The following is a 27133-nucleotide window of genomic DNA, read 5'->3' on the forward strand; positions in this document are numbered from 1 at the left end:
ACATGGAAACAACCGAAATGCCGATCAGTAGACGACTGGATTAAGAAACTGTGGTACATTTATACAATGGAGTATTACACAGCCATAAAGAAAGAAATCTTACCATTTGCAACAACATGGATGGATCTAGAGAACATTATGTTAAGTGAAATAAGTCAGACAGAGAAAGACAAAGACCATATGATCTCACTTATATGTGGAATCTAAAGAAAAGAATAAGTGAATGAACTAATCAGACACAGTTTTCGAGACATAGAGGAAAAACTGAGGGGTGCTAGATGAGAGGGGGGCAGGGATAAGGAGGAAGGTGAGGGGATTAGAAAACAGTTGGTAACCACAAGATGGTCATGGGGTTTTGAAATTAATTTGGGGAACGTAACCAATAATGTTGTAAAGATTTTGTAGGGTATCCGATGGACACTTGTCCCACTTGGGAGACCACCTCAGGGATGATGTAGATGCCTGATCACTGAAGAAAAAAAAAGGTTACACAATGTTTTTTGTATCAACAAAGCATTTATAGGGAAGCTGTAAAGACTAGTGGTAAAGTATGAAAGTAAAACAAATTTTGGGTTGAAGAAAAAAGTTTTTTTCTTGTGATTTGGACTTTTCTGATTTACCCTCAGCAACTTTCATGTATGCAATATAGTATTATTAACTGTAGTCACCTGGCTGCACATTATATATCCGTGAAGTTTGTACCTTTTGACTCCCTTCACCCATTTCGTTCACCACCACCCCCCTCCGCAAACCCCCTGCCTCTGGCAACCACCAATCAGGCTCTGTATCTGTGAGCTTGGTTTTTTGTTGTTGTTTTTTGATTTCACATACATGTGAAATCGTATGGTGTTTGTCTTTCTATAGCTGATTTATTTCACTTAGCATAATGCCCCCAAGGTCAATCCATGTTGTTGCAAATGGCAAGATTTCATTCTTTTTTATGGTTAAATAGCATTCCATGGTATAGATATACACCACATTTTCTTTATCCATTTATCAATGGATGAGCACTGAGTTTTCCCTGTCTTGGTTATTGTAAGTAATGCTGCGATGAACATGGGGGTGCATATATCTTTTCAAGTTAGTGTTTTCTGTTTTCTTCACATAAATCCCAGAAGTGGAATTGCTGAATCATGTGGTAGTTCTATTTTTAATTTTTCGAGGAACCGCCATACTGTTTTCCATAGTAGATGTGCCAGTTTACATTCCCATCAACAGTGTACAGGAGTGTCCTGTTCTCCTCAACACGTGTTATTTTTTGTCTTTCTGATAATAGCCATTCTGACAAATGTGAAGTGATAGCTCATTATGGTTCGGATTTGCATTTCCCTGATGAGTAATGATGTTGAGCATCTTTTCAGGTACCAGTTGGCCATCTGTATGTCTTCTTGGGAAAATTTCTATTCAGATCCTCTTTCCTTTTTTTAATTAAATTGTTTTGCTTTTTCCTATTAAGTTGTATGAATTTTTAAAATATATTTTGGATATTAATCCCTTATCAGATATATGATTCGCAACCTCCTATTCGGGAGGTTGCCTTTTCATTTTGTTGATGATCTCCTGTGCTGTGCAGAAGATTTTTGGTTGGACGCAGTCCCACTTGCTTATTTTTGCTTTTGTTGCCTTGGCTTTTAGAGTCAGTTCCAAAAAAAGTCATTGCCAAGACACCAAAACTGATGTCAAGGAGTGTGCTGCCTATGTTTTCTTCTAGGATTTTATGGTTTTAGGTCTTACATTCAAGTCTTTAATCCATTTTGGTTTAACTTGTGTGTATGGTGTCAGATAGCAGTCTAGTTTCATTCTTTTGCATGTGGCCGTCCAGTTTTCCCAACACCATTTATTGAAGAGACTGTCCTTTCCCCTATTGTATACTCTCATTTCCTTTGTTGTAAATTGGTTGACCATATATGAATCGGTTTATTTCTGGGCTCTATTCTGTTCCATTGACAGTGAGTCTGTGTTTATACCAATACCACACTGTTTTGATTACTATAGCTTCGTATTATAGTTTGAAATCAGGGATTTTGATGCGTCCAGCTTTTTCTTGTTTGTCAAGATTGCTTTGGCTATTCTGGGTCTTTTTTGATTCCAAACAAATTTTACGTTATTTGTTATATTTCTTTGAAAAATGCCATTGGAATTTTGATAGGGATTGCATTGAATTTTAGAGTGCTTTGGTAGGATGTATATTTTTTTAATTGTAATTTTTTATTAAACTTATTGGAGGTGACATTGGTTAGTAAAATTATATAGGTTTCAAGTATACATTTATATAAAACATCATCTATATATTGTATTGTGTGTTCACCACCCAGAGGCAGTTATCCTTCCATCAACCATATATTTGACAGGATGTACATTTTAACAATATTAATTCTTCCAATCTATGAGCATAGAATATCTTTCAATTTATTTGTGTCTCCTTCAATTTCTTTTCATCAGTGTCTTATAGTTTTCAGTGTACAGTTCTTTCACCTCTTTGATTAAGTTAGTTCCTAGGTATTTTTTGATGTAATTGTAAATGAGATTGCACCATTAATTCCTCTTCCTGATATTTCATTAGTAGTATATGGAAACAGAATTGATTTTTGTATATTGATTTTGAGTCCTATTACTTTACTGAATTCATTGATTAGCTCTAACAGTTTTTTTGGTGGACTCTTTAGTAGGGTTTTCTACACATAATATCACGTCATCTACAAATTGTGATAATTTTATTTTTTTTCTTTCCAATTTGGGTGACTTTTGTTTCTTTTTCTTGCATAATTGCTCTGGCTAGGACTTTCATTGGGTTTGTGTTCTTGACAAATGTTTTTGACAGTCATTCACTCCTTCATTGTACAAATGTTTAATGAGTGTCTACTATGAAACGGGCCCTGGGAATATGTCATTGAACAATCCAGACTCCCCACCCACCAGCTGTCAGTTTAGTGTGATATACAGAGGGTGCCAAAAAAACGTATACACATTTTAAGAAAGGAAAAAACTTTATTAACATTGTAACACTAAATATATACCGATAACAAGAGATGAATACAAGTCATGTGTATACACTTTTTTGGCACCCCCGGTAGTATGTTAGAGTTATATAGTATATTTGAAGTTTAGTGCTTGGAAGAAAATAAGGCTAATAAGGGGGACGAGGAGTAAGTGTGTGTGTGTGTGGGAGGGTGCGGTCTGCACTTTTAAATAGGCGTGGGCATATGAAAGAGGGCAAGTGTTTCCCCTAGAATTACAGTGTGTGGGATGGGTGCGTGTAAAGAAAAACAGTGCTACCTAGACTGCTCCTTCCCCTTGTGGGGGTCTCACCAGCGCAGGTGAGAAGGGCCAGAGGGAGGAGTCACGCCTTTTTGGCTGGATTAGTTTCTCATATTCTGATTCTCTACAGCTTCTCCAGTCCCTTTGTCATGCCTTTTCCCCAGGCTTACAGTAAGGTGTGTGAGACAGAGACTGAGACTCAAGGTTTCTTGGTAGAAACGCCAGTAAATGAAAACTATATTACTACAATGAAAATTAACAACAGTAATAACTTTCTGGCCCCAGTTATTAAGTACCACTCATTTTATTTAATGCACGAGTAGTAATAGCAAATGCGAATCCCAGCGACCCCAACCCCTCAGGCTTCGGCCCCAGGGGGCCCAAGGAGCACCGGGGCGCACCTCGCTCGGCGTGACTCCTGCCGGCCCCGGAGCCTGCGTGGGGGTGGGGCTGGCGAGGGGCGGGGCCTTACCGGGCCCCTCCCCCGCGGGGGCCCGGCGCGCGAGGGCGGGTGGCGCGCGCCGGGCGCTAGTTAAAGAGGCGCGCGGAGGCGGGCGCCGCACACACTGCAGTGGCGCGCGGAGGGCGCCCCACGTGTCTCCGCAGAGGTGGCCCTGAGTTCCCCCAGCTCCCTTTTCTCTCGCGGTCCAGGGCGCCCCCTTGGACTCCTTGTTGTGCGCCCACGCCCAGCCCGCGTGAGCAGGGCCCCGCACAGTTCCCCGCGTTCAGTGGGCCAACTTGGAGGGGCAACTTTGTCGGGGAAGCTGCGCCAGGGACACGGGGCACTGCGCATGCGGAGCTCCAAATTCAAACAGCTGTTCCCCGAGGCTGGCGGGCGGGTAGACCCGGAGCCACTGGGGCTTGGGAACGCTTTCTCCGGGAGGCGGTGTCTCGGGAGCCATGGTGGACCGGGGCCCTCTGCTCACCTCGGCCATCATCTTCTACCTGGCCATCGGGGCGGCGATCTTCGAGGTGCTGGAGGAGCCACATTGGAAAGAGGCTAAGAAAAACTACTATACACAGAAACTGCGTCTACTCAAGGAGTTCCCGTGCTTGGGCCAGGAGGGCCTGGACAAGATCCTGCAGGTGAGCCGCCGCTTTGCCCCTACAGACACACCTGAAGCTGGCTGGTGCTTTAGGGAGGGACGCCCCTCCCGGCTTTGGATGACCGTCCGTCTCTGTGGGTGGCCCTGGGGGTGACTGGACGGGATGTCTCGTCATGGATCTGGCTTCTGGGATTTGTCGTTCACCCGTGGACACAGGAGTCACCCACATGCGGAGACTCTTTGGAACCCAGTTTGTTCAGAGAGAACTTAGGGTTGACCCCCAGGTGAACCGGGCGCTTGGTGGCTCGGTGGCAATGTGCGGGTATCTTTCTCCTTGGAGGGAGGCTGTGGGGCGGATAAAGGCGTTTGTCTTTCCTTGGGACGTTCTCGGAATTAGGGAGCCGAGCCCGGTGTCACCCTCTGGCATCTCCACCTCCCAGCTCCGGGGCCAGTGCCGCGCCTGCCCGGCTTTTCTCCGGGAACGTGAGAGCCCGGAGTAGTTGCGGGAGGGTCCTGCCTGAGCAAAGACCCTGCAGCCCCCGCAGGTCTCGGGGTAGGAGGCTCTGTGGTGCGTGAGCCTCTGGGATGGGGGCTGGGGGCTGGGATGCTGAGAACACGACCCAGGCTTCCGAGAAGCCTTATCTCGCCCATTCGGGAAGGCTAACTCCAAGGCCTTGGAGTTAGACTTCGTGAAAGTAGTACGTAGGTTGAACAAAAGAACAAACCCCGGGAGTTCCTTTGGGGGGCGGGGGTGGGGGTGGGGGGAGAGACGTGCAGAATGGGACGTGTTGGCATTGGGAGTTTCTTGTTCACATGCCCAATGGATGGCATCGACTGCCCGCGGATAAACTGTGGGGCTGACCTTTGGCCAGTTTGGTGACCGATGCCCTCTACCCCCGTTTCTCGAAGGCTCTTAGCCTTAACCATCCACTCTTCTTGGCCTGCACTAATGGTATCCCTCCTGTGGACTGACCAGGACCTGAGTAAGAGTCAGTGAAGGCTCTAGATTGGGAGGTGGAGAAGGAGTAGGTGATCTAAGATGTTAACATTTCTCTTGGGGTGAAAGACGCCATAAAGGAGGTTTGATGAGGAAAAACATTTAATCTACAGCCGTCCCCAGTGCTTTATGGCTGTCTAGTTGTCTCATTTTTTCCTGGCCTCAGTTTCCCCATATGTTAAATGGAAACGAACCCGTCTTCATCCATCTTTCCTGCACTGAAGGTTGAAAGCATTGGAAAACACGAAGCTATCTTGCCTGTGGTTCTCCATTTTTGTCCCCAGATCAGTAGACATTCACTTGGAGGAGTATATCGGTGCCTGCTGGGAGTAGGGCAAGTACACTTATCCTCTCAGGGGCCAGTGGAAGTGGGGAGGCTTAGGTCAGCAGGTTGGGTGTTTGATTTTAGTGGGGAGAGTCTCCGGTCCTGTAGCAGTTCCGGGGTGCAGGCTGGCGGGAGGTGAGCTTCAGAAGGTGGTTTAGCTCCTAAGAGCAGGAATTCTGGGGTGGTACGGGTACCTTTGGCTGGGTGTCTGCCCTGTGTGCATGTGTTGGGGAGGGGTCACTGGTCGCTTGATAATTTCCCTTGAGGAAACAATTCTTCTGGACAACGAGCTGTTGTTTAGTTACTTCCAGGGCTTTGTTTAGAGGGGAAGAAGGCAGGCGGGTGTGATAAAGAATTGAGCTGCCTTCGAAGTGTTTCCCTCTTCGCTGCTCCTCCGCCACTGCAGGGGAAGGAAGGAAAGAATTCAAGGCTGAATGTGGGAAAATAAACTTCAAAACACAAGGAGAAAGGAAAAGGAGGGGTTAGGGTAAGGCAGCCGGGTGCAGCTGGTGGTAGTAGCTTTGGAGGTTAGACAGCTTTCCTAAGGTGTTTAAGCAAACAAAATGCCTCTTATTTGGAGGTCCTGTTAACTGCCCCCGAAATGGGCAGGTAACTTTTAGAAAAAGGACTTGGGTGTCAGGCCAGTGATTTGGAGATGATTATGGGTAATCCTGTCCCCGTCCCCAGCCAAAACACTCAAACCATCTCCAACTGGGCGAGTCTCCTCCCTTCACAGGAAAAACCCAAGAAATGAAAACCAGTGGAAGCATTTTGCTAGTGTTACTTTTAGTCTCCAGAAATCTGCCTGGCTCAGCTTTCTGATCTGTGACTTGGGACACTGCCTCAGGCGTCAGGAAATTGCTTTAAGGGAAAAGGAGAATTCCGAAATCTTCTTTTCCATCTATCTGGTTGTTTGGGCATTTTCCACCTGAGGTTCTGTGTTTTTATTGCGTTCTGAATCACCTTTGTAATTCTAAAGGAGTCCCTTGCTAGGAATTCCTGGGGTGGGGGCAGGCTCCAGGGAAGGGTTGTAGGAAGGGTGTGGGGGTGGTGCAGTCTGGGTTGGGGTTTTTCTCACACTGGAAATTGTGTACTTTCAAATGCAGGAGAATGGGAGTTTACACACCTTTCTTTAGATCTCTGGAAATGGTCCCTGACTTGTCAGGTGCTTCCTCCCTGTTCAGACTGAGGTGGGTGGAGGTTGACTTTCAAATGCTCAGGCCCCACCAGCTTTGGACCACGTGGTCGCCCTCCTTCCTGCCATCAGAACCATCTTGAACCCTTGCTGTGAAGCTTCCTCCACCAGGGGTTGGGTGATACCCTCCCCCAGTCTCTTCCTAAATTGCAGAGGCTCCCACAAGGGGTGTTAGCATGGACTTGGCCCTTTGGGCGTGGTGGGTAGTATGTGCATTTTATGAGAAGAGGGCACAGGCTGGTTTTGCCATCGGGCTGGGCCATTTACCCATCAAACCACTTAAGCTTGCCTCTTTCCTCATCTGCTACATGAGGGTCTGGTGAGGGTCAAATAAAGAAGCATGCGGCAAGATGCGTGAAGGTGTCACTTAGGAGAGCGAGCCGTCTCCCTCTGTCGCTTTTTATTGTTGAGAACACACTGACCAAGGCAGGTTGCCATACTTGTATGAAATCAGGTACTCCTTCCAGCAACCTTACGTATTCAGATAAGGACACTGACGCTCAGGGAAGTTCAAGTGGCCTTGGTGACACAGCAGGAGGGCACAGCCTGGGGTGGGAACCAGCTGTCTGCCTCTTGGTACACCGCTGCCCTCCCTTTTGGGCACGAGAAGCTGTTGTTGAATGGTTGGTCTGTAAGTGAGTTTAGTAAATTGGTTCAGCTGGACTCTGGTCTGCTGGGAGATTCTGTTTCCTCAAGAACAGACATCTGCATGCAGGCGTCTCAGTGTTGTGCCTGGCTGAGCCGACACCTCCGCCATTACTGAAGTAAGCATAGGCGCCATACCCCACTCCTCTGGAAGCACAAAAGCTCAGGATTGGGGTAAAGGGGAAGAGTGAATTCTTCTCAACCATCACCTCCAGTGTGCACTGATGGTAAACAGGAAGGATTTGAGAGCTCACCATGCCGCAGAGCTTTGAATAAGCACTTTATGTACATTCTTATTTTAATCTGAGCTTGGTGACCACCCCCTTTTACAGATGGGGACAATGAGGCTGGAAAAGATGATATAACTTACGATCTACAGGATCGTATCATGTAGAGTCAGGTTTCAAGTCAAAGTGCGTTATAGTCCAGTGTACCTGGGAATTAGTCAACAGCCATTTGTTAAGCACCCACTGTGCGCCAGGCACTGGGCAAAGTGCTGGGTTTGCAAAGATGAATTAAGACAGCCAAGTGCACACTGGCTGCTGGGGAGTAGGATGAATGAATCTATAAGACAGTTTGTGATGGCCCCACAGAGATATTCAGGAGGGACTTTTAATGAGGGCCCCCAGGTCCAGCCTGAGGGGTTAGGAGAGCTCTCAGGAGGAGACTCAAGCCAGGGTGGGGTCGTGGAATTAGGAGGGAAAAGAAATGGAGAGAGGGTGGGGTATTGCTTTGTGCTGTGACTCTTGAGGTTCCCAAATCTCCTGGTTGTATGTTAGATGTCACTCCAGTCCCTGCCTTCCACTGGGACACCCCATCCCTAACTTGAGTTTTCCTGCACTGCTCACCTAGCTGACCAGTTCCCAGAAGCCTCTTGGATCCCACTGGCCTCCTTGCTGCCTAAGCTCCAAACTACAGTGTTGTGTTCAGAGGTTTTCCATGTGTCCCAGACCCTTCTCCTCTTATCTTCTGGACCTGTCCTACTCTATCCATGCTCCAGACTACAGCAGTGAGGCTTATTCCAATTTGGAGGTTCTCACATCCTTTTATTAGCACCAATCCTCCGAACACTTGAAAAATATAACCATGGATTCTGTGGTAAAATTGTATCTGACCAAAATGCTCACAATGGGGCACATTCATTGACTTTTTTGGAGCATTGAGGGTTAACGTGAAAACCTCTTTTGTTTCCAGCTTTGTTGGAAATTGTAAAAGTGCTGGTCCTCTGAACTGCCATTGTAAGTAAAAGGAACACAATAGATCTTTTGATTATCCGTGATCATGGAGACCCCTCCACCCTCCACGTCATTAGTTCTAACTTGAACTCTCTCACCTTCTAGGACTGGAGAAATGGAAAGTGGAGAAGTTGGGGTTTTGAGAGGAAATGGAAGAAAGATATCCCTTCGTAAAGGCTCAGTTTCTTTTTTATGGTCTTCTCAAAGTCCAGGGCAGCCAAAAAAAAAAAATTCTCAATTGATAAATCTGCCTTAGTTAACCACTGGTTAGAGTTTTAACAGTGAAGTGAAGTTTTATTGAATCGTTTTGAGAGTTTTACTAGAGCCCTTAGCATGATTACAGATGGCAAGGTAATAGAGACTTATTGAGGGTAGAAATTAGCAAGTGTTGAAAGATTGTCGTGGGGGTGAAGGGACTCATACAGGAGGGGGTGCAAGGAAGGCGATGACTGTTGCTTCTAAGTATTTTCCTGGGGTTTTGCCATACTTTAATCTGGTGTTTAAAAGAAACACAATCCTCCAGTTTTGAATGCTGTGCTCCGCCGGCTCTGACCTCGGGCCAAGGGCTTTCATCTTGAACTTGGCTGTCTGCTGTCAGATTGGGCTCAGCCTCTGAACTCTGTGTGTAGTGGGGGGAAGGGGACAATGACAGGGAAGTATAAGACTTTGGGGAGCAGAGGGGCCATACTCCTAAGGTGGAACCCCCCAAGAGAGTCTTCATGCAAATTGGGATGTCAGATTGGAGTAAGAACTGATTGGCCAGAACTGGGTGATACAGAGAGGCCAGGAAAGGTAGTTACTATAGAAAAGCACTTGAAATCGATTTGCCTCCTTCTGATGTTCCTTTTGGGGTGTGGAGAAAGTAGAGAAGACTCTTGTTGGAGATTTCACTGAGCATCGCCCCTGGATCAGCCCAGCCTTGGCTGCAGCCAGTGGGCAGAGAGATAGGGGTCAGATAACAAAACTCTCTGGGTTTAGCCAAGGAATTTGAACTCACAAAATTTTTGCAATTTTCAAGTCAAGGAGTAACAGCATTTCAGAAAGTTCCCTCTTCCTTCACAGCTGTTTGCAACTTAAAAGAAGTGGAATATTCTACTCTATAAACTAACGGCATTTCTGTGGGTTGAACCCTTCACCCCATGGGTGTTATGATAAGAACGCCTCCTCCCTTTCTTCTTCTGATATGAGTGTGGGTTTTTCCACCAAAGCCTACAGAGCTCACAGCCCCTCCAAAGAGCCCGCCCCATGCTCCCCCACACCCCAACTTTCAGTTAAGGTACCACTCTCTTTCTTCCATGAGCCCCTTGGGAGGTCCAGGTCTGGGTCCCCCTCCCTGCCAAAGACAACCTCCCCCATTTGATGACCTTCCCAGATTATGTCTTAGTTGCACCTTGATGTAAAAGTGGGGGCAGCATGCTCTAGTTCTGTACAGCTGCCTGAGGCCTCTGAGCTTTTTGTGAGCAGTTCATCTGGTCCCCAAACCTCAGAGACCCGGGCAAAGTTAGGGGATCCCAGAGGGGGCCCTCCCTGCCAGCTGTCATTTCTCTGTGTGCTGAAGCCTCAGAAACCAGACAGGGCTTAGCCCTTGGGAGCTCAGAGAATTGGGGCCATGGTGGTGAAGTGAGGGGAAATACGGTCCTGGTGCTGAGTGATGGTTTGCAGATGGTTGAGGCTGGAGAGACGGATGCGGGTCAGAGGGCTTTGGAGGATTCAATTCCTATTTGAAATAGGTTTGCCTCCTTCTGACGTCCCCCAGATGAGGTCTGGGGAGAGCTGGCTCTGATAAAAACAACTGCCCTCAGGGAGCTCTTGATGTAGGGAAAGAAAGGTAAGGAGCTGTTGTTCCCTGGTTGACATTGGGAAGTGTACTGGTAGCTACCAAGTGTGTACCATTGAGAGGTTAATTTCTGCTCTTGAACTTGAGAAGGGGGAATTTGAGGCAGGCGGGAAGGATGAGGGGGATTTTGAGGCAGGCGGGAAGGATGAGCGCTGTGAGTCACAGGGCTTGTTAGCGTTCTGCTGAACACCTGCTATGTGCCAGGCATCGGGCTGGTTCTTTCCCTGTGTCTCATTGAACCAGTCCTGTGGGTTAGGTGTTACTGCTCTGCCCATTGTGCAGGAAACCAAAAGGCAGGGCATTTGCCCAGGTCAGCATGGCTAGCCAAAGGCTAAGATTCACGCTGTCTTGCTCACTTCAGACCCTTGACTCTGAGTGGAGGTAGGCCAGGAGGTTGGAGTGATGGGACCTGGGGGGTGGTGGCAGTGCCAGCTCACAGTTACTGAGTGCTGGCTTGGCCACGGGCTGTGTGAACTATTGTGGGCACTCTCTCAAGAATCCACAGCAACCCACTGCGGTGGGTACTCCCAATGGCACTACCTCATGGTGGGAGCAACAGAATGGACCATAGAGGTTCAGTAACTTGCCTGAGGCCGTACAGCTGAGACGTGGAAAGACAGGGATTTGAACCCTGAGTCCACACTCAGAACCATTTCACTCTATGTGAGGCCACATTGAAGGTGGAAAAAACAAGGAGCAAAGGCCTACAGGTGGGGAAGTGCAAGGCTTATGGTGTGTTCAGAGCCCTAGGGTACTTGGGACAGCTTTTGGGGTGCCTACTCAGCTGTTGACTTGAGCAAGTCCATCTCCTCATCTGTGAAATGGGATAATAGTACAGTAGCTCCCTGCTGTCTGCAGAATACATGGAAACACACTACACACAATGCCTGGCACATGGGACAGGTTACTTGCTGTGTTTCAGCTGCTGTTCCTGTTTCCTGTCTCTGTGGGGGTCCTCCTGTCCCTCACATGCTTCAGGCCCCATACTATACTGAGCCCCTAATCTTGGAGATGGAGACACAGATGATAAAACGCACCAAATCCCTCTCATTGTCCATTTCCTGCAAATTTCACCCACAACCCTCCCCTCAAAGAGTTAATGGTCACCTCCTGAAACTTTGGATGGTTTACTTCCTTTCCCTTCCAGCAGGGTCCTTCTCCCTGGTCTGGGGGAAAGAGGAAAGGCTTTGTCTACTTAGTCCTGGCTTGTCCCAGGCCTTGGTTAAACGTTTTCCCTTCTGAAGGATTCCTGGGTTCAAATGGCCTGACAGGTGACCTCCCTGGAGAGTGGTCATGTGGGATCTGGGGTCAAAGTTGTGCCCCTGGGTCACACACCACCCACCTCCCCTCTCAGGGTCCTGGTAGGCAAGTCTTTTTGATTGGCTTTGGAATGTGTATTTCATTTTTCCTCTCTATCTAAACATTTGGGTTTCCTGCCAAATTGCTTAGGCAGGATTATGCGCTTCTGGCTGTTGTCATCTCCCATGGCCCACTGTAATCTTGCTGTAGCTGCTTACCTGCACCTCCTAAGGGACAGGGGCTTGCCCCAAGGCCAGGAGAGAAGCCCAGTTGAGCCCCTCCCTTTGAGTGGACAAGTGCTTGGGGCGACCCGGATCTGAACCACTGTGTAGGGAATAGCTGATCGTAACTGGGTCTGATTCTCCCTACAGTTCCTGTCTGTGCTGTGTGACCCTGGTCCGATTTCACCTCTTCCTTCGAGTAAATTCACTTATTCATTCCAAAGGCTTGGAGTGTCTGTTAGATTAGGCCCAGCTAGGCTCTGGGAGCCCGTGTGGTTGGGGCCGTGGCTCCCACCGAGGCCCTGTGTTCCCAGGTCCCGCCCACGAGACATGCTCATTAAGCGTGTGGGTTTTAGTCAATCACTGACGGGCTCAGAACGCATCTGTTGGGCCCAAGTGCCCAGTGTGTGCCTGGCTCTGAGGGGACCACTGATAGTCATGTGGACCTTCCGCTGAGAAGTCCAGTCAGGAGGGTCTGAGCGTCTTGCAAGGTTAAGGCAGTTACCTGGGTGAACTGAGCCGGGTCCAGACTCTGACCCCAGGTCTCCTAGGCTCCAAATCCTGGAGGACGGGGAGGGGGGGGTTGCCATTATCAAAATTTACTCCCATCTCCCCCTTTAAGCCACACGAAGTGGGGCCACGTTTCCTAGTGGTTATGGACAGGCTTTCAAATCACACCACCTTTGCTTCTAAGTTGTACACTGAGCACATTGATTGCTTCATTGGAATACCCTTGGGAGTGAAGATAACAGCAGAAAATGCATGTTAAGCTCACACACCGCAGCTTCCAGCTGTCCGTTAACTTTTACGAACAGTCTGTTATCCTCTCCTACTTGAGGGACTTCACAGAACAAACAGCTCTCCCTCTCTGGGTCTGTTTCTCTCCAGGAATTCCTTTCTCTGCTCCCCCTCCCACTATCCCTTGTTTCATAAACTTTTCCTAAACTCCTTTCCCCTGGGATTAACAAGGCCAGTCAAGTCAGTGTGAGTGTGTTGAGCAGGTTTTGTCCTCGCAGGGCTAGGTGCTGGAGGCAAGCCGTGGTTTCTGCTTTCAAGGAACTGGAGACAGCAAATACCCAGTCCTCTGTTCAGCAGACGTTCACTAAGCACATACTATGTGCCCAGACCTGTTTGGGACCCGTCACCAAGAGCAAGTTCCGCACCTGCCTTTTGGGCAATATCTTCAGAACAGGACTGCAGAAGCCAAGAAGGCAAGTGACGTGCTGGGGAAGGGAAACAACACCCCCGCTGCCCTTTCCGTGTGGAAGCTTGTTTGATCCTCAGAACCTTCTGAGGAGGAGCAGGAGGGAGAGGCTGGGCTGTTTGCTGGAGAAGGGCATGTCCCTAGCTGATACTCCTTTGGCATGACTGGAGCCTACATTGGGCTTTTTCTTCCCATAGCCCACCTCACAGGGCATACCCTCTACAGTTGACCAAGGATGTGGCCCCAGGGAAAGGAGCAGGAGTATTGCCTGCGGGCCGATACACAGGCTCCCCACCTTACTGCAGGTCTCTGCAGACCCATTCATCTGAGGTGCCTTCCTGTGACCTCCGAGGTCTGGCAGTGAAATGCTGTCCCATTTGCCAGATGGAAAAACAGAGGCCTGGTGAGGAGCTGGGGACAGACTGTTTAATTAAGCTCAGGTTAAACTTGCTCTACTTGTCCAAGTCCAGAGCCTTTCTTCACGGAGCCATTTGTCACCCCTCCTCTAATCCCCCTTTTTTCTTTTTTTTTTCTTTTTTTTTTTTTTTTTAGATTTTATTGGGGAAGGGGAACAGGACTTTATTGGGGAACGGTGTGTACTTCCAGGACTTTTTTCCAAGTCAAGTTGTTGTCCTTTCAGTCTTAGTTGTGGAGGGTGCTGTTCAGCTTCAAGTTGTTGTCCTTTCAATCTTAGTTGTGGAGGGCGCAGCTCAGCTCCAGGTCCAGTTGCCGTTACTTTTTCAGTGGCTTTTAAATCAAAATCTTGATGGTATCTGAGAGAACAGAGCACTCACTCTACTTACCCTAAGCTGGTCTGCCTGATTTCTTAACCTGCCCCAGCACACCCCTCCCCACCTTGAGCACCAGCTTCCTCACACACTAGTGAGTTTTTCTGGGATAAGAGGCAAAAGTTGAATTTGTGGTGAACTGTAGACTCAGAAAGGAGGATGTTTTTTGGGGGTCATCCAGAGCCTGGGGCCGAAGTGATGTGATGCCTCCCCAGGGAGTTTCCGGTCACAGGACCCTGTTCTGCAAGTGTCTGCGCCCAAGAAGCTGTAGTTGGCTGGTGTTTCTGGAGCCTTGGAGGCTGGCATGGCTGATGGGGGAGGAGAGTCAGGTTCTGGGCACCTCTCCTGGCAGCGAATCATAAAATCTGAGGCAAGAGGGAGCTTGGTGGTTATCTAACTGGACCTCCCTTTACAGCCCTGGAGCCAAAGCCCAGACCTTGGGAGGTTATGTAACTTTTCCAAGGTTACTGTGCTCACCAGGGTCGGGGGGGGGGGGGGGAAGTACAATAAAGAAGTAATTAGAGCCAAATAGGGGTAATTAGGGAGGGCTCTTCAAAGCAGTAGCCACAGGAGGTAGGTTGAGAAATGATTGCCACACCTAATAGGTCTCCTGGTCACTAACGGTCAGGGGATCCCCAATTTAGAAAACCCGGTGTGTCTTCTTCCTCAGACCAAAGGCCAGAAACCTTCTTGCAGTGGCCCAGGGGACCTGGACTCTGCTACCTGTGTGATATTGTCTCTCTCTGGCCCTACCCTTGATCCCAATCAGCCTCGACGCAGACAGGAGGCCAGATCATGAAACTCCCTTGAGGTCTCTGTGCACTGACACCATCAATGACTTTGGCGGGGAGAAGGGGGTGGCAAAGGGAGGCATGGCAAAGTCACACAGCCATAGAAACAGCAGCTGGCACTCAGTGAAGGACAGTCTGCATGGGCCACGCAAGGGCCATCGTCACATTGCATCGACACCCCAACAATGGTAAGATAGGTGCTGCCTCATTTTGCAGAGAAGGCAACGGAGGCAGAGAGATTAAATAACTGAGGGCCACACAGCTAGTTACTGGCCTGAGCCCAGAATTTCTGTGTCCAGAGCGCTGCAGAGTTGCCTCATTTTAGACTCCACGTGTCCGAAATTCATGCTGGTCTTACCGATCTTGCTAGGCCTGCTCTTTGGGACTGTTTCCTTGGGCCTCGGTAGCTCCTAGAACCCCAGCCGTGCTCTGCACAAGCCTGTTGGCTCCTCACTGAGTACTGCTCTGTTCAGCCGTGTAGGTTCTGACACCACTATTTCCTGACCACATTGACCACGTATAGGTGTGTTTGCCACTTTCAGTGTGAAAAGTTTTAAAGCAGGAAAGCCTGGGTTATGTAAGTGGTGCCACAGCTCAGAGTTGGGGCTGTCAATTCTGTCCCGACTCCCCGCTCTGGTTGTTATCCTTACAGACCTAGCAGGCTCCTCTCTGACCCTTCACTGCAGGATTTGTGGATCAGGGGACCCAGACACTGAGCCCTTAAGAAAATCAAAGAACTGGAGGGGGAGAACACAGTTGTCTCTTAGCTGTGGGGTTCCTACCTGCATTGCACATTACCTGCCACCTCCCCAGAAGCTAAAACCCCACTTGTGACACGTCCCCCATGTCCCCCATTTGGCTTCCCCAGCAGGGCTGTGGTCTGCACCTTGGGAGGGAATAGCTTGAACCTTGCCCTCATCCTGGGGAGTATGCACCGCCCAGGTACTGCCTGCATGGCTGGGGACAAATCGGTGATTTTGCAACATGCCCAGGACCCCGGGGCGGGTCCTTTATGGACTGAATGTTTATTTTGGCTTGGGTGCCCCTTCTGTCTAGTGTAAGGTTCTTGTTCCTCCCATGGCCCGGATGTAGGATGGCACCTGTTCATAGACCTTCTGGAGGAGAAAGAACAGCAGCCCGTACCTTCCCCATCGCTCCTGTTCAAATAAAACTCTCGCCTCCCGGGTCGTGGAATGCATCCTGACAGTGTTAGCTTTGGAAGGGTGCCCTTCCCTTCTCAGCATCCAGGCCCCCTTTGGAGCAGCGAGTGGTGGAAGGGCTGCCTCTCACCGAGGAATAAGTGCTGAGTGGGCTAAGTGGAGCAAGCTGTTCAGTAGTGGCTTGTCAGCAGTCCCCGGGGAGCAGGAAACCGGAGGGTGTCCTGATTATCAGCTTTTCAACACTCACCTCTCCCATCCCCCAGCCTCCAGCCTCAGCCCTGAGATCTACTTATGAGGGGCCCTGTGGGGGACTACAAGACAGTTGGGTCCTGGACCTGGCTCGGCTGACTTGCTGTGTGACTAGGCCAGGTCACTACCCCTCTCTGAGCCAAGGATTGTGGGGATTATGAGACGTATTAGACATATCCCTGCCTTGGAGATTGGGGTGGGGCCATGCCACGTATGTGAAGGATTAAGTAGGGTACCAACTTGTAGGGACCTCGGGGGCACCAAGGTGGAAAAGTTGCTGTAGGCTGGAGCTGTCAGGGAAGGTACCCCTGGCCCTTTGCCTGAGGGTTGCCTTCCTTTGAGCCCTCTCACTCTCTGGGCACCCCCCTGCCCCCACTGCACTGGGATTTACCTTGTGTGCACTCCTCCCCGCGTCCCACAAAGCCCCCCCACCTGTGCCCCATGGGACCCCAAACCTAGCACTGTGGACGGGGGTAATTATTAAGGAACATCCTGACCCTGAAGCTGGATAGATAGCCCGCCCTGTCCTTGGCCTCTCTCCCACCAGCCCCCAAAACCCAGATCTGGAAAATTCCTGTCCCTAGCCCCTGTGGGGGACCTGCCAAGCCAGATTCTGCCTTCACCCTCTCAACACTGTGAGACTGCCCCCACTTCTGCCTCTTGTGTGTGCAGTGCCCTCTTCGCTGGGGACACTCAGTTCTCTGTTGGGACAGTTCGATCGGTGGCCTGGAGAAGTGCGTCAGCATCTCGCTGAGTGAGCATCTGTTTAGACCCAGGTCCGGCTCCCTGGGGGGCCTGGGCAGGGCAGCTCCCATCACCGGTGGCACTTTTGGGTCCTGCTGGCGAAGGCTCCTGTGTCCACCAAGCGTGCTGGGTATTTGGCTCACCCTCTCTTTTCAGAATACCCAGGGGCCGAGAGCTGTGTGGGGTCAAGTCCCCTGTCTCCATCTGTTCCGTGTTGGGGTCGTTAATGTACATGTTGTCAATGTTCCCCTCCGTGAAGCCGGTTTCCCACCTGTGTACACACTGCTCCCCACCTCCGCTGCTTATCGATTGACCTGGTAGGCTCTGGCCTGTGCAGTGAGACCCTCAGACAGCCTGCCACAGGCCACGTGGTCCACACTGCCCGGCCCTGGGGGTGGCGGTGGTTTCCTGGGGCCTCAATTTAGTGTTTCTCAAAGTGAATGTGAGGTAGGAGCCAGTCTTCACGTTACAGGAAAACAAGCCTGGGCGTGAGGGCAGTGGGGTGTGCGGCTCTGTTACCATTGGGGCATACACAGAAACTCGCCATGAAAACAGAAGCCCGCAGGATTATTGACACGGTTTTCTCTCTCTCTGCCTCCCCAGTTGTCTGTAATGCGGTTGTATATTGCGTTTAAAACAAAGAAATTGAATTTTCTTAAAGGGTCAGAAAATGCATAGATCCTTAACCACTTCCACACTGGCTATTTTTAATGTGTGAAGCACAGATACACATGGTTTTCACAGAACATACGCTGAAAGCCAGTATCACTTCTGTAATCACTAAACAGTGTATTGTTTTTATTTTTAAATTTAGCTGCTGGAGTAGTGACTTCCTGGGCAGCAGTGCTATTGAATACTTTGAGGGGGAGGGTCTCAGGGGTGGGGGGGGGGAACCTGGTGGGCCTTTGGCCTGCACACCGAGAAGTTTCAGGTTGGGCACATGAGTTCACAGTCAGCAAGAAGAGAGTGTGGTTCCTCAGCAGACGCGTGGCAGAACCAGGTGGGCTCCCGTGGCTGTCCCCAGTGCATTGGGTCAGTGTCTCCTGCAAGGGAGGGCATCTTTCAAAGGCGCATGGATAAGTTTTATCTCGGCTTCTCTGTGCACCCAGCTCTGCCAAGCCCCGTGGGAGCCCAAGAAGAAATTGACCTGCCTTTCGGAGTCACAAAAAAACACAAGCACAGGCATGATGTGAGAGCCCAGGTCCATGCAGGAGCGCGCTGCAGACTTTGACCCACAATTTGGGTAAATCTGAGGACCCGGGAGAGGCAGATCCTGCCTCGGCGTGGGGTTGGGTGGTGACCACCCATATGTCACTAGCTAATTTTATTTTAACATGATATGACTAACTGTTATGGCTGTTTAATTTAAAATTAATAAGATTAAAATTTAGATCTTAGGTCACATTAGCCACATTTCCAGGGCTCAGTAGCCCCATGGGACTGCTCAGATATAGAACATCCCATCAGCACCGAGTTCTATTGGAAAGAGCTAGCGTGTTGATGGGACTCTGTTGAGGTTTCTAATGGTATACCTTCTTCTCTGGGTGCCTAGTCAAATTCTGTTCCTGTGCTGGGGTGCGAGTTGGGAGAGGGTGAGGTGCCGAGAACCCACAGGAAGGGTGTTCTCCTGTCCCACCCACCAGGAAACTTGCACGCTCTCCTGCGGTAAGCTTACCCACCGGTCCATTTTACAGAAAACGAGTTTTCAGAGGCCTGCTGACTGCCTAGCCCCTCACAGTTCCATCAGACTTGGATGAGTCTGCATTTGGTGGAGGGCATTCCTGGTGTCCCAAATTCAGTGTCATTGGTCAGCCGTAGCACCATGGGAGATGGGATCAGGCTGTAGAAAGTGAGTCCTTTTTCATGGATCCCCAACTTGAAACTCAGAGTCTCATTTCCTTCTGTTGCCTCTCCAACCCCAACCCCTCAGCCCACCGGTCTGCACTGAAGTGTCAACTATTCTGCAGTCCTTGGGAGGAAAGCCATTTCCTGCGGTTCAAGGTCACTGGCCAGGTGACTGGCCGCATGGGCACACCTTGTCTTCCCTTTGGGATGAGAACTGTGAATGTATCTTCCTGCCACAAATGTAGAAAGAAGGAGGTGACTGATGAAACACGCAGGGCTTTCCTAGGTTATTTCCAGGGCCCACGGCGGTGGTCCTGGGCCAGGGAAGACGGAAGACCTGAGGGTGAGGGTAGAAAGGCAGGGTGAGCTGTTTTCAGAGCAGGTAGAACACGACTGGGAGATGGCTATGGTCTAGTTCATTCATGGCTTTTGAGCCTCAGTTTCCTCGTCTATGTTTGGACTTCTTGTCCTGCTTTGTGCCCCTTGGTTGGACTTGGAAGGGGCACTGCTTGAGCCCTGGGGCCTGTCCTGGCCTCACTGTTGGTTTGTTCACTGCTTTCTCATGCTGTCTTCCATGGTCACGTAACGTCTCTCTGCAAATACTTGATGAATCAGTCAACCCGACTTTGAGCTGCATAGTACAAGGAAGGAAAGGTTGTCCACGCTGACGGGGCCCTGCTTTCTTTGGGTTGAATGACGTTGGGTGGGTTGGGGCCTGGCCAGAGGTGGCATTTGTAGCAGGCAGGCACAGCTGCACTCTGCCCCTCCAAAGCCATGAGGTGAAAGTGAGGGTGAAGGGAACCCTTGTTCTCCATCTGGCCCTCTTCCTAGGAGGTGACACATGGGGGACAGGGCGGGCTGTATCCTGGAAGCCCACTGCTAGGTCACCGGTTTAGCCTCAGCAGCCCAGGACAGACCTGCTGCGGCAGCCTTAAGGAGAAATGAGCCTGAGAAGTGGCCGCCCCAGCTGCCACTCAGTGTTTTGTGGGAAACAGTTCCCCAGGGGACAGGATGCAGTCACACGAGGAGCAGTCTCTCTCCCCTGCGTGCCCCTTGGGTGACTTGGAAATTGGGTGGCATTTACTTGCCTGTTTTTCAGCCTCTCCTGGCCACACACAATGCACTGGGAAGCTGAGTTTCTGTCCGGGGCATCTCTCGCTTTACCCGTATGCCTGCTTCCTGCTCTTCACATTCATGCCCGTCAAGCCTTTGGACCCTCACTCCTGAGAACTGATGGGGAGGCAGCGTTATTCCTATTTTACAAGTGAAGAAACTGAGGTCCTGACTAGTGGGGCTGGGGCCTAGATGACGCTGTGCAGGCCTGCGTCGCTTGTTCCTCTACTCGACGGGGAGGACAGGCGGCCGCCAGAGCCAGGCGGGCGCTAGGGGGTTAAGTATAAGTACACTTGGAAAATGCTCTTGCATAAAATCACCGCCTTTGTGAAGAAGAATGTGTGTGTGCCCAAGGCATGGTCCTGGTTCTGCCTCCTGCCTTTCGCAGCGGGGCTGTCTGTCAAGATTCTTCTGCTGCACCATCAGGGGAGTTTCCATTTCCTGCCCGCCTGGCCGGGTCCTGGGCCCCAGGTTGGGGGGAAGGAGGTTTTTCCGACCCCAACACCAGCCCTCACCTCAGCCCAGCCTTCCTGTGCTAGGAGGGCTGGCTGTACTTTTCCGTACCTTTAGCACAAAACATATCTGTTTCTTCACCCTGGTCACATCCACGCCCAGTCGGCGAGGGATGGGAGATGGGGGGGGAGACCATCCTGCAGGGGCACTGGTCACATATATCAGGCTCCTGCTTCTTTCCCATGCTGTTTGGGGATCCTCTTTGTGTCTCGTCCAATGGGGGTGATTTCCAATGGCAGCCTTGGTGGCCAGAGCCCCTGGTGCGGCTGGTGTGGAGTGAGGTCTGTGTCTTGCAGCAGCTCAGGGCCTGGGGTGTCTGCACATTAGTGAAAACTCCCTTTGTGTCTGGCCCAGGGATTTCAGTTACTAGACATCGCAGTCTTGGCTTTTGTCTCTAATTGTGACTCAGTGGGATTTGATCTTGAATTTGGGGGCCACTGAGGCAGAAGGCTCCCCCACCCCACAAAGAGTACCACCCATCCCCAAATGCCAGTGCTAGTTTGCTGGTAGTTTCTTATACAATTTATTCCAGAGAGGATGGAGGCCAGCTGTTGTCTGTCTCCAGCTGGAGACTGAACTGGAGGAAATAGGCGTGGACTAGAGCCGTAGGGACTTCGGTAAGAGTCAGACAACAAAGGAGGATTTGGTGACAGGTGGTTGGCCCTCAGGAGGATCCTGCAGGGGGCTTTGTGGAGAGGGATGGGGGTGGGCTCATGCCTGAGGCAGCGAGCCCGGTTTGGGTAGGAAGGGGCAGAGGTTAACCTTCCCAGCAGTGGAGACATTCAGCTGCCCACCCCTCCTGCAGCATTCATCACAGGACCCAGGACCCCTCTGGGCTTTCTTTTTTTTTAATGAGTGAAGAGGTTTACAATTTAGCCATTGGGTAATCTGAAACAAGTTATAATAAACAGGTAGGGTTAATAATCAATCCCTAATAATCAGAACTTCAGTCTTCAAGGATGGGCAGTTACTTGTAACCTGGAGCCACGAGCCACAGGTGAAGGGAGAGGGGTAAAGGAGGAAGGGGCAGGTGAAGAGGCTGCTCTCTTGCCCTGGGTAGGGGAGAGTTTGCTTGTGGTCTGGGGTGCTCTGTGGGGCAAGAGGTGGGGTGTCAGCCATAACCCTTCTCTCAGAGGAGTGGATGTTCATGGGAAGGGATGAGTGTGACGGGTGGAGCAGGTTTCCTCCCGTGGAAGCTTGGGAGTCTGGATGTTCCTTGGGGGGGGGGGCTGTCCTCAGAACCCCTGCGGAGGCCCCCAGGAACAGGGCTGGCAGACATGAGAGATTAAGAGAGCTTCATGGAGCCTAGCATCCTTTCTTTCCACTGCTGGGGGTGCAGGAAAGCAAGGATGAGCTCGGGAAGACCTGTGGCCCCTGACAGTGACCTCCCTCCCAGTCCCCACCCCTCTCACCCACTCTCCTCCTTCCTCTGGAATCCTGATGGTTCCAAAGTCTGCAGTGTAGCTGACTCACCTGGATCTCTGGGCTGGGTCTCTGATGGCTTTGGCCTTCCAGATAGGTGGGGTGGGGTGAGGCGGGGGAAAGGCACTGAGGCAGAGAAACACAAAGCCATCAGCCAGGCTGCCCCTACCTGCCAGGACTGCCCGTCTCATCCACTGGAGCCAGAACCTGCGTTAAATACAACACTGCTCCCATCTTTGTGCCCTGGAAGGAGTGATTGTGGAAGGCATACATCTTGGAGACTTTGTCATTTATTTGGCAAGTGTTGAGTACACTGATGCCAGGTTCTGTTCTGGGAATGAATGAAGGATGAGTGAAGTCTTAAATAGAGGCCAGGTAACAGATACCTATTAGGGTGTCATGTGGTGATAAGTACTGTTCCCAGGTCTGACCTTCCAGGGTATGGTGGCCAGGAAGGAGGGCATTGCTGTTCACAACTAGCCCAAGTGCTCTCGTCCACAGCGGACGTCTCGTCTGTGCAGCGGACACAAACCCTCAGAACGGAGCCGGCCTCTCCAACCCCCTGGCTCTGCCCACATTCACTTTTCTGCCCAGTGGTTGTTTCAGGAGTACACTTCGTATGGCCGGCACCGAGCTGGGCCTCGTTCACGGAATCTGAACCCCAAGCCCACGACGTCTTGGTACCCTCACTTTACAGATACGGAAAGTGAAGCTCAGAGAGGTGAGGAGACGTACACCAGGTAACTGCATGGTGGATGGTGGAGCCAGGCTTTGAACCCAGGTGTGTCTGCTGCAAAGCCCAGCCCTTTCTTCCTAGGTCCCCGTGCTACTCTCCGAGGGTCCCCACCTTGACGGTTGTGATTTTGGAGGTGGACTGGCCATCCCAGCTTGTGTTGCAGGGCAGGCCATTGTGCAAAGCTGGGCTCTGGAGAACAGGAAGCAAGCCGGGACAGGTGGGGCAGCTGGGCTGATGCTGAACCAAATCTCCCTCAGGTCATCAGCCCAGATGGGGAGATGGCAAGGCAGCAGTTCCTGTGACCTCCTTTGTGGCCTGCTCGAGGACTGTTTTTAGAAACTTTGAGTGGCGGGTGACTTCCTTATTTGTTCGTTTCAACCGACTGCAAGGTTGGGGTAAATATAAGAGGCATCTCTAGGAGTGGGGGGGCGGGTAGCGTAAGTATGTACTCATCCTAGATGATCTCAAGATTAGATCATGGGTGTGACCGTGCAACCCTTTCATAGATCTGCGTCACCTGTCACCTGTCTACCTGCTCCACTTTTGTTGCCGTTTCTTATCCCCGTCCCAGGAGCAGGGATGGTCTCATTATTTGGTGGAAAGGGCCCTCCACTGAGAGTTAGGAGGCTTCTGGCTCGTTCTTCTATGCTTTGTCATCAGCTAGCTGTGTGACTTCTGCCATGTTACTAGCCCTCTCTGATCAGTTTCTTCCGCTACAAAGTGGGAATAGTAATATCCATTTTGCCTGTCTTCCCTAAAGGGTCTTGAGTCTCAAATGAGATTAAGGCGAGAGGAGTTGTAGGTGTGAGAGGAGCCTGATGAATGTGGGGTTTTGGCGGGGAGGAGGGATTGCTGCCTCAGTGCTCTCCTTAGCCTACTACAGAGGGGTTGAATGGGGCCCAGATGGCTGTGCCGTTTTGCTTTGAAAGGATAAGCCAGGATCCGAATCCTATGCTGGGAACTCTCCTTCCTAGTGACCCACACCCCTGTGGGGAAGGTGGGGGGGGGGCTATTCTACCCGCCTGATGTGCTTGAGGGGTCCTGGCTGAACAATTTCCTGTACCCAAGTCGTTGACCTACTAGTTGGGAGATGCCTCTTGCCATCAATGAAAGCAGAAAGATGTCAGACACTCCTAGGATCTGGATTCTCGGGCAGGGAAGGGGCAGGTTGTGAACCCAGGCCCCAGGGAGCATCCCAGGTGGAAGACGTACCAGCACAGCAGCGTGGGCCGGGCCACGGCCACTTTGGAGCAGGGCAGTGGTTGAGAATTGGGGGTAGAGAAGCTGCAGGTGGAAGAAGAAAGTTCCTCTTGTCATTTAATTCTCTGGACATCCCACCTGCCCTGAGTCCTTCTCAGAATGAGGCAAGGGGTGGATTTGGAGAACGCGGCTCCAGAGGGTCATCTGATGTTTGTGTTTGGGCGGGAGGGAGCCCTTTCTACTCCCCAGGGCCACCTCTCAGGCCAGCGGTCCTGTGGGACTGGGACTGGGCCCAAGAGGTCCCCTGTGTCTGCACGCACAGGGATTTCCAGTCCAGCTTACCAGCCGAGCCCTCCAGGTTCCTGAGAATGCTTGCTGAGCTCCCATCCTGAGCTCAGACCCCACCAGGCCCTCACTGTTTGCTTTAGCCAAACCTGCAGCTCTCCCAGGTCAGCCAGTCCCTCCGAAGCCCTGGGCTAGGCTGGGCTCTCACGGGAGGGGCGCCCATCTGCCAGGGGGTTACTGTCCCAGCCTGAGAACAATGGGGGTAGGGTCACCTCCCTTGTTTTCATTGTCCCTCCTGAATGAGGACAGGGCTCCCGGGCCTGAGAAAGTCGGAAACCCAGAGGTTTCTGCTGAAAACGTGCTCACCTCTGGCACAGGCTTGTGCCTGTGAGCGTGAGACCTAGCGGTACCTCTGGGCTGTGCGAAGCTGCTGAGAGATGGCCCAGGAGGCGGGCGAGGGGAAGCCCAAAGGGGGACGCGAGGACAGAGGACAGTCAGATGTGCACGGTAGGCCTGCCGCGGCGACTCTGGGGGCGACTCTGGGGGCGGGCCGGATTCGGCTTTACCTCTAACGAGGAGAGACAACGGTGTGGATCTAGGCCAGTGGGTTGTAAGTCAGCTGTACATAATGTTAGAGTCACCTGGGGCAGCTTTCAAGCGTCCTAGTTCCCAGTCTACACTGCAGACCACTTATGTCTGAATCTCGGAGGGTAGGATCCAGGCATGAATATTTTCCTAGGCCCCCCGCACCCCCAGGTGATCTGTATGCAGGACAGTTTAAGAAGCAGTAGTACAGTGACCCATAGAGTGTGCAGTGAGGGTGTGCCATGTTCCTCTTGCCGAATGAGGTCGCCTGGGGTTGTGGGGTTGGGGCTTTAATCTCAGCGTGACCATCACTGCAGGGGATTGTATTTTATACACAACCCACCTGAGACACCAGGGGCATGCTCTGGCTGGCTGCTTCCTCCTGGGCTGGGGAGGGCAGCCTGGGCCAGCTGGGCATTTTAAGGACCAAAGAGGAAAGTCCTTAACAAGGCACCTTCTCCATCCTGCAGTGGGATCTGGGGCACACGAGGAAGGAAGCGTGAGCGAGGAAGAGGGCTTGCTCCTGACACAGGCGTGCTGGTGCTGGTAGAGCTGGAGCAGGTGGCCAGTCAGCTGAGGCCTGAGAATGAAAATGTAGTTTTTCAAATGCACTTTGGGCTTAGGAGGTGCTGAACGGGGACGACCAGAAGTCGTGATTCTGGGCAGAGGAGAATGTGAATTGTAGAGAGGTGTCACCTGCCCAGGCAGGGGCACCTGGGTAGTCACACTCCAGCCTCCTCATTTTACGGGAAAGGATGTGGGCAGACATGGAGGATCCCTGGAAAGCCGAACTCTGGTCCTCGTCCCCTACCTCTGTTGACATCCTAGCACACCAACCAAGTCTCCACTAATGTGTCTTCTGTCTTGAAACCATTATCCAGGTAGGAATTAGAACAAACCTGAAAATGCAGGTAAGCAAAAAGGAACTTAAACTCTCTATTACAATAGCTGAGGTCTGGTCTTAACTGAGACTTGTGGCCCTGCCCCCTCGGGTCCCTGCACCTGTCCCACAGACACCCTGCTCCTTTCCTGGGAGAGACAGGGCCCAGGTAAGCTGGGCCTGCAGCTGGCACAGGTATCAGGGTGGCACCATTGGGGCCTCGCCAATATCCTGCTCATAAACTTCACCTGCCTCCAAGCCACACCCTGGTCTCCTGGGCTGAGGTGGGAGGGCGGTGAGAATGCCATGGATTCCTTCCCGCTGCCCTTGTATCCTCCCTCTCGGGACAGGGAGATGGAAGGCCTGAGCCAGCGCCTACAGCCGGCACTCCCCACTAAGGCAGTGGCTGACATCAGAATCGCCGGGTAGTTGCCTGGGGCCCACGTCAGCCACACACGTAACCTGTGAGTGGGGCCCAGGCACTGTATCAGCCTGTATTGAGCCACTGCCTTAATGGTTGTGTGGTGTCTAAGGTCTCCGAGCCTGAGTTTGATCATCTGAGAACAATCCCAGCACACCTCCCTCATTCCCAATTCACCTTATGGAAAACTCGAGAAGTTGAGTCAGTCTAAGAGATGGAGAGTGAGAAGAGAGTATAATTGAGGGCTTAGCTAATAGAGTTAAATTCTCTAATTTGTCTCTGGTAATAGGAGAGTCAACAGGTGCTCACCTTCTGCAAGAAGCTTGATGTACCGTGTTTCCCCCAAAATAAGACCTAACTGGAAAATAAGCCCTAGCATGATTTTTCAGGATGACATCCCCTGAACATAAGCCCCAATGCATCTTTTGGAGCAAAAATTAATATAAGACCTGGTCTTCTTTTTCGGGAAACACATTACCAAGTACTTTTCCCCAGAAGGAGATCAGATGGAGACTAACAGGCTGTACCCAGTAGCCCCTCTCAACCCGCGCCCCCTCTCAAACTGCTTCAGGGTGGTGGGGGGAGTCCTAATGCATGGGATCTGGGGTCCCCCGCCCACCACCCTTTATCTGTTCATGAGTTCCTGGTGTTAAAGAATTTGAAAACCATTGTTCTAAACAAGCCCAAACTGCAAATCTCTGCCTGAAAAGTGCCTGTGATAGGTTGACTAATCTTCACTTCTGTCCTGTTCAGAACTCTCGACCCCACACTTGGCCCCCTGCCCTGGGGGGGGTTCTTTGTTAGAGACTAGATGGACATACAGACAGACATGGACACGGGGAGAGACCAGGGCGGGTGGACATTGGCAGTGTTGTGAAGCTGAGGCAGCTGGTCAGGCAGTTGAGACTATGGTTCAGAGAAGCTGCCTGGGCCCTGGCCTCGGCCTCACTGCTGAGCAGGGGGGCGGTGTGGAGAGGAACCCATGTGTTCTCTGCAGCCTCATGCCTTGCTTGGCTGTGCAGGAAATTGGCCGGGTGGCTGGCAGCTTCTGGGTGGCAGAGGTCAGGAGAGGTGGGCAATCTGAGGGGTGAGGCAGGGCATCTTGGACGTGCCTCTGCTTCCCCTGCCCTTTGCTGCTT

General features: G+C 51.2%; 1 protein-coding gene across 2 annotated transcripts in view; it reads left to right on the forward strand.

The window, feature by feature from the left end:
• Positions 1-3817: 3817 nt before the first annotated feature.
• Positions 3818-27133, forward strand: part of KCNK5 (potassium two pore domain channel subfamily K member 5) — a 37673-nt gene continuing 14357 nt past the window's right edge. The window contains exons 1-2 of one of the 2 annotated variants that reach the window (XM_081039041.1): positions 3820-4344; positions 13075-13269. In XM_081039041.1, coding sequence (XP_080895167.1) covers positions 13174-13269 — 96 coding nt within the window. In that variant the 5' untranslated portion in view covers positions 3820-4344; positions 13075-13173. Of the gene's footprint in view, positions 4345-13074; positions 13270-27133 lie in introns of both variants that reach the window. The other variant, XM_081039040.1, reaches the window with a different exon arrangement.

Source organism: Rhinolophus hipposideros (genome assembly GCF_964194185.1).
Source record: "Rhinolophus hipposideros genome assembly, chromosome: 3".
Taxonomy (NCBI): Eukaryota; Metazoa; Chordata; class Mammalia; order Chiroptera; family Rhinolophidae; genus Rhinolophus; species Rhinolophus hipposideros.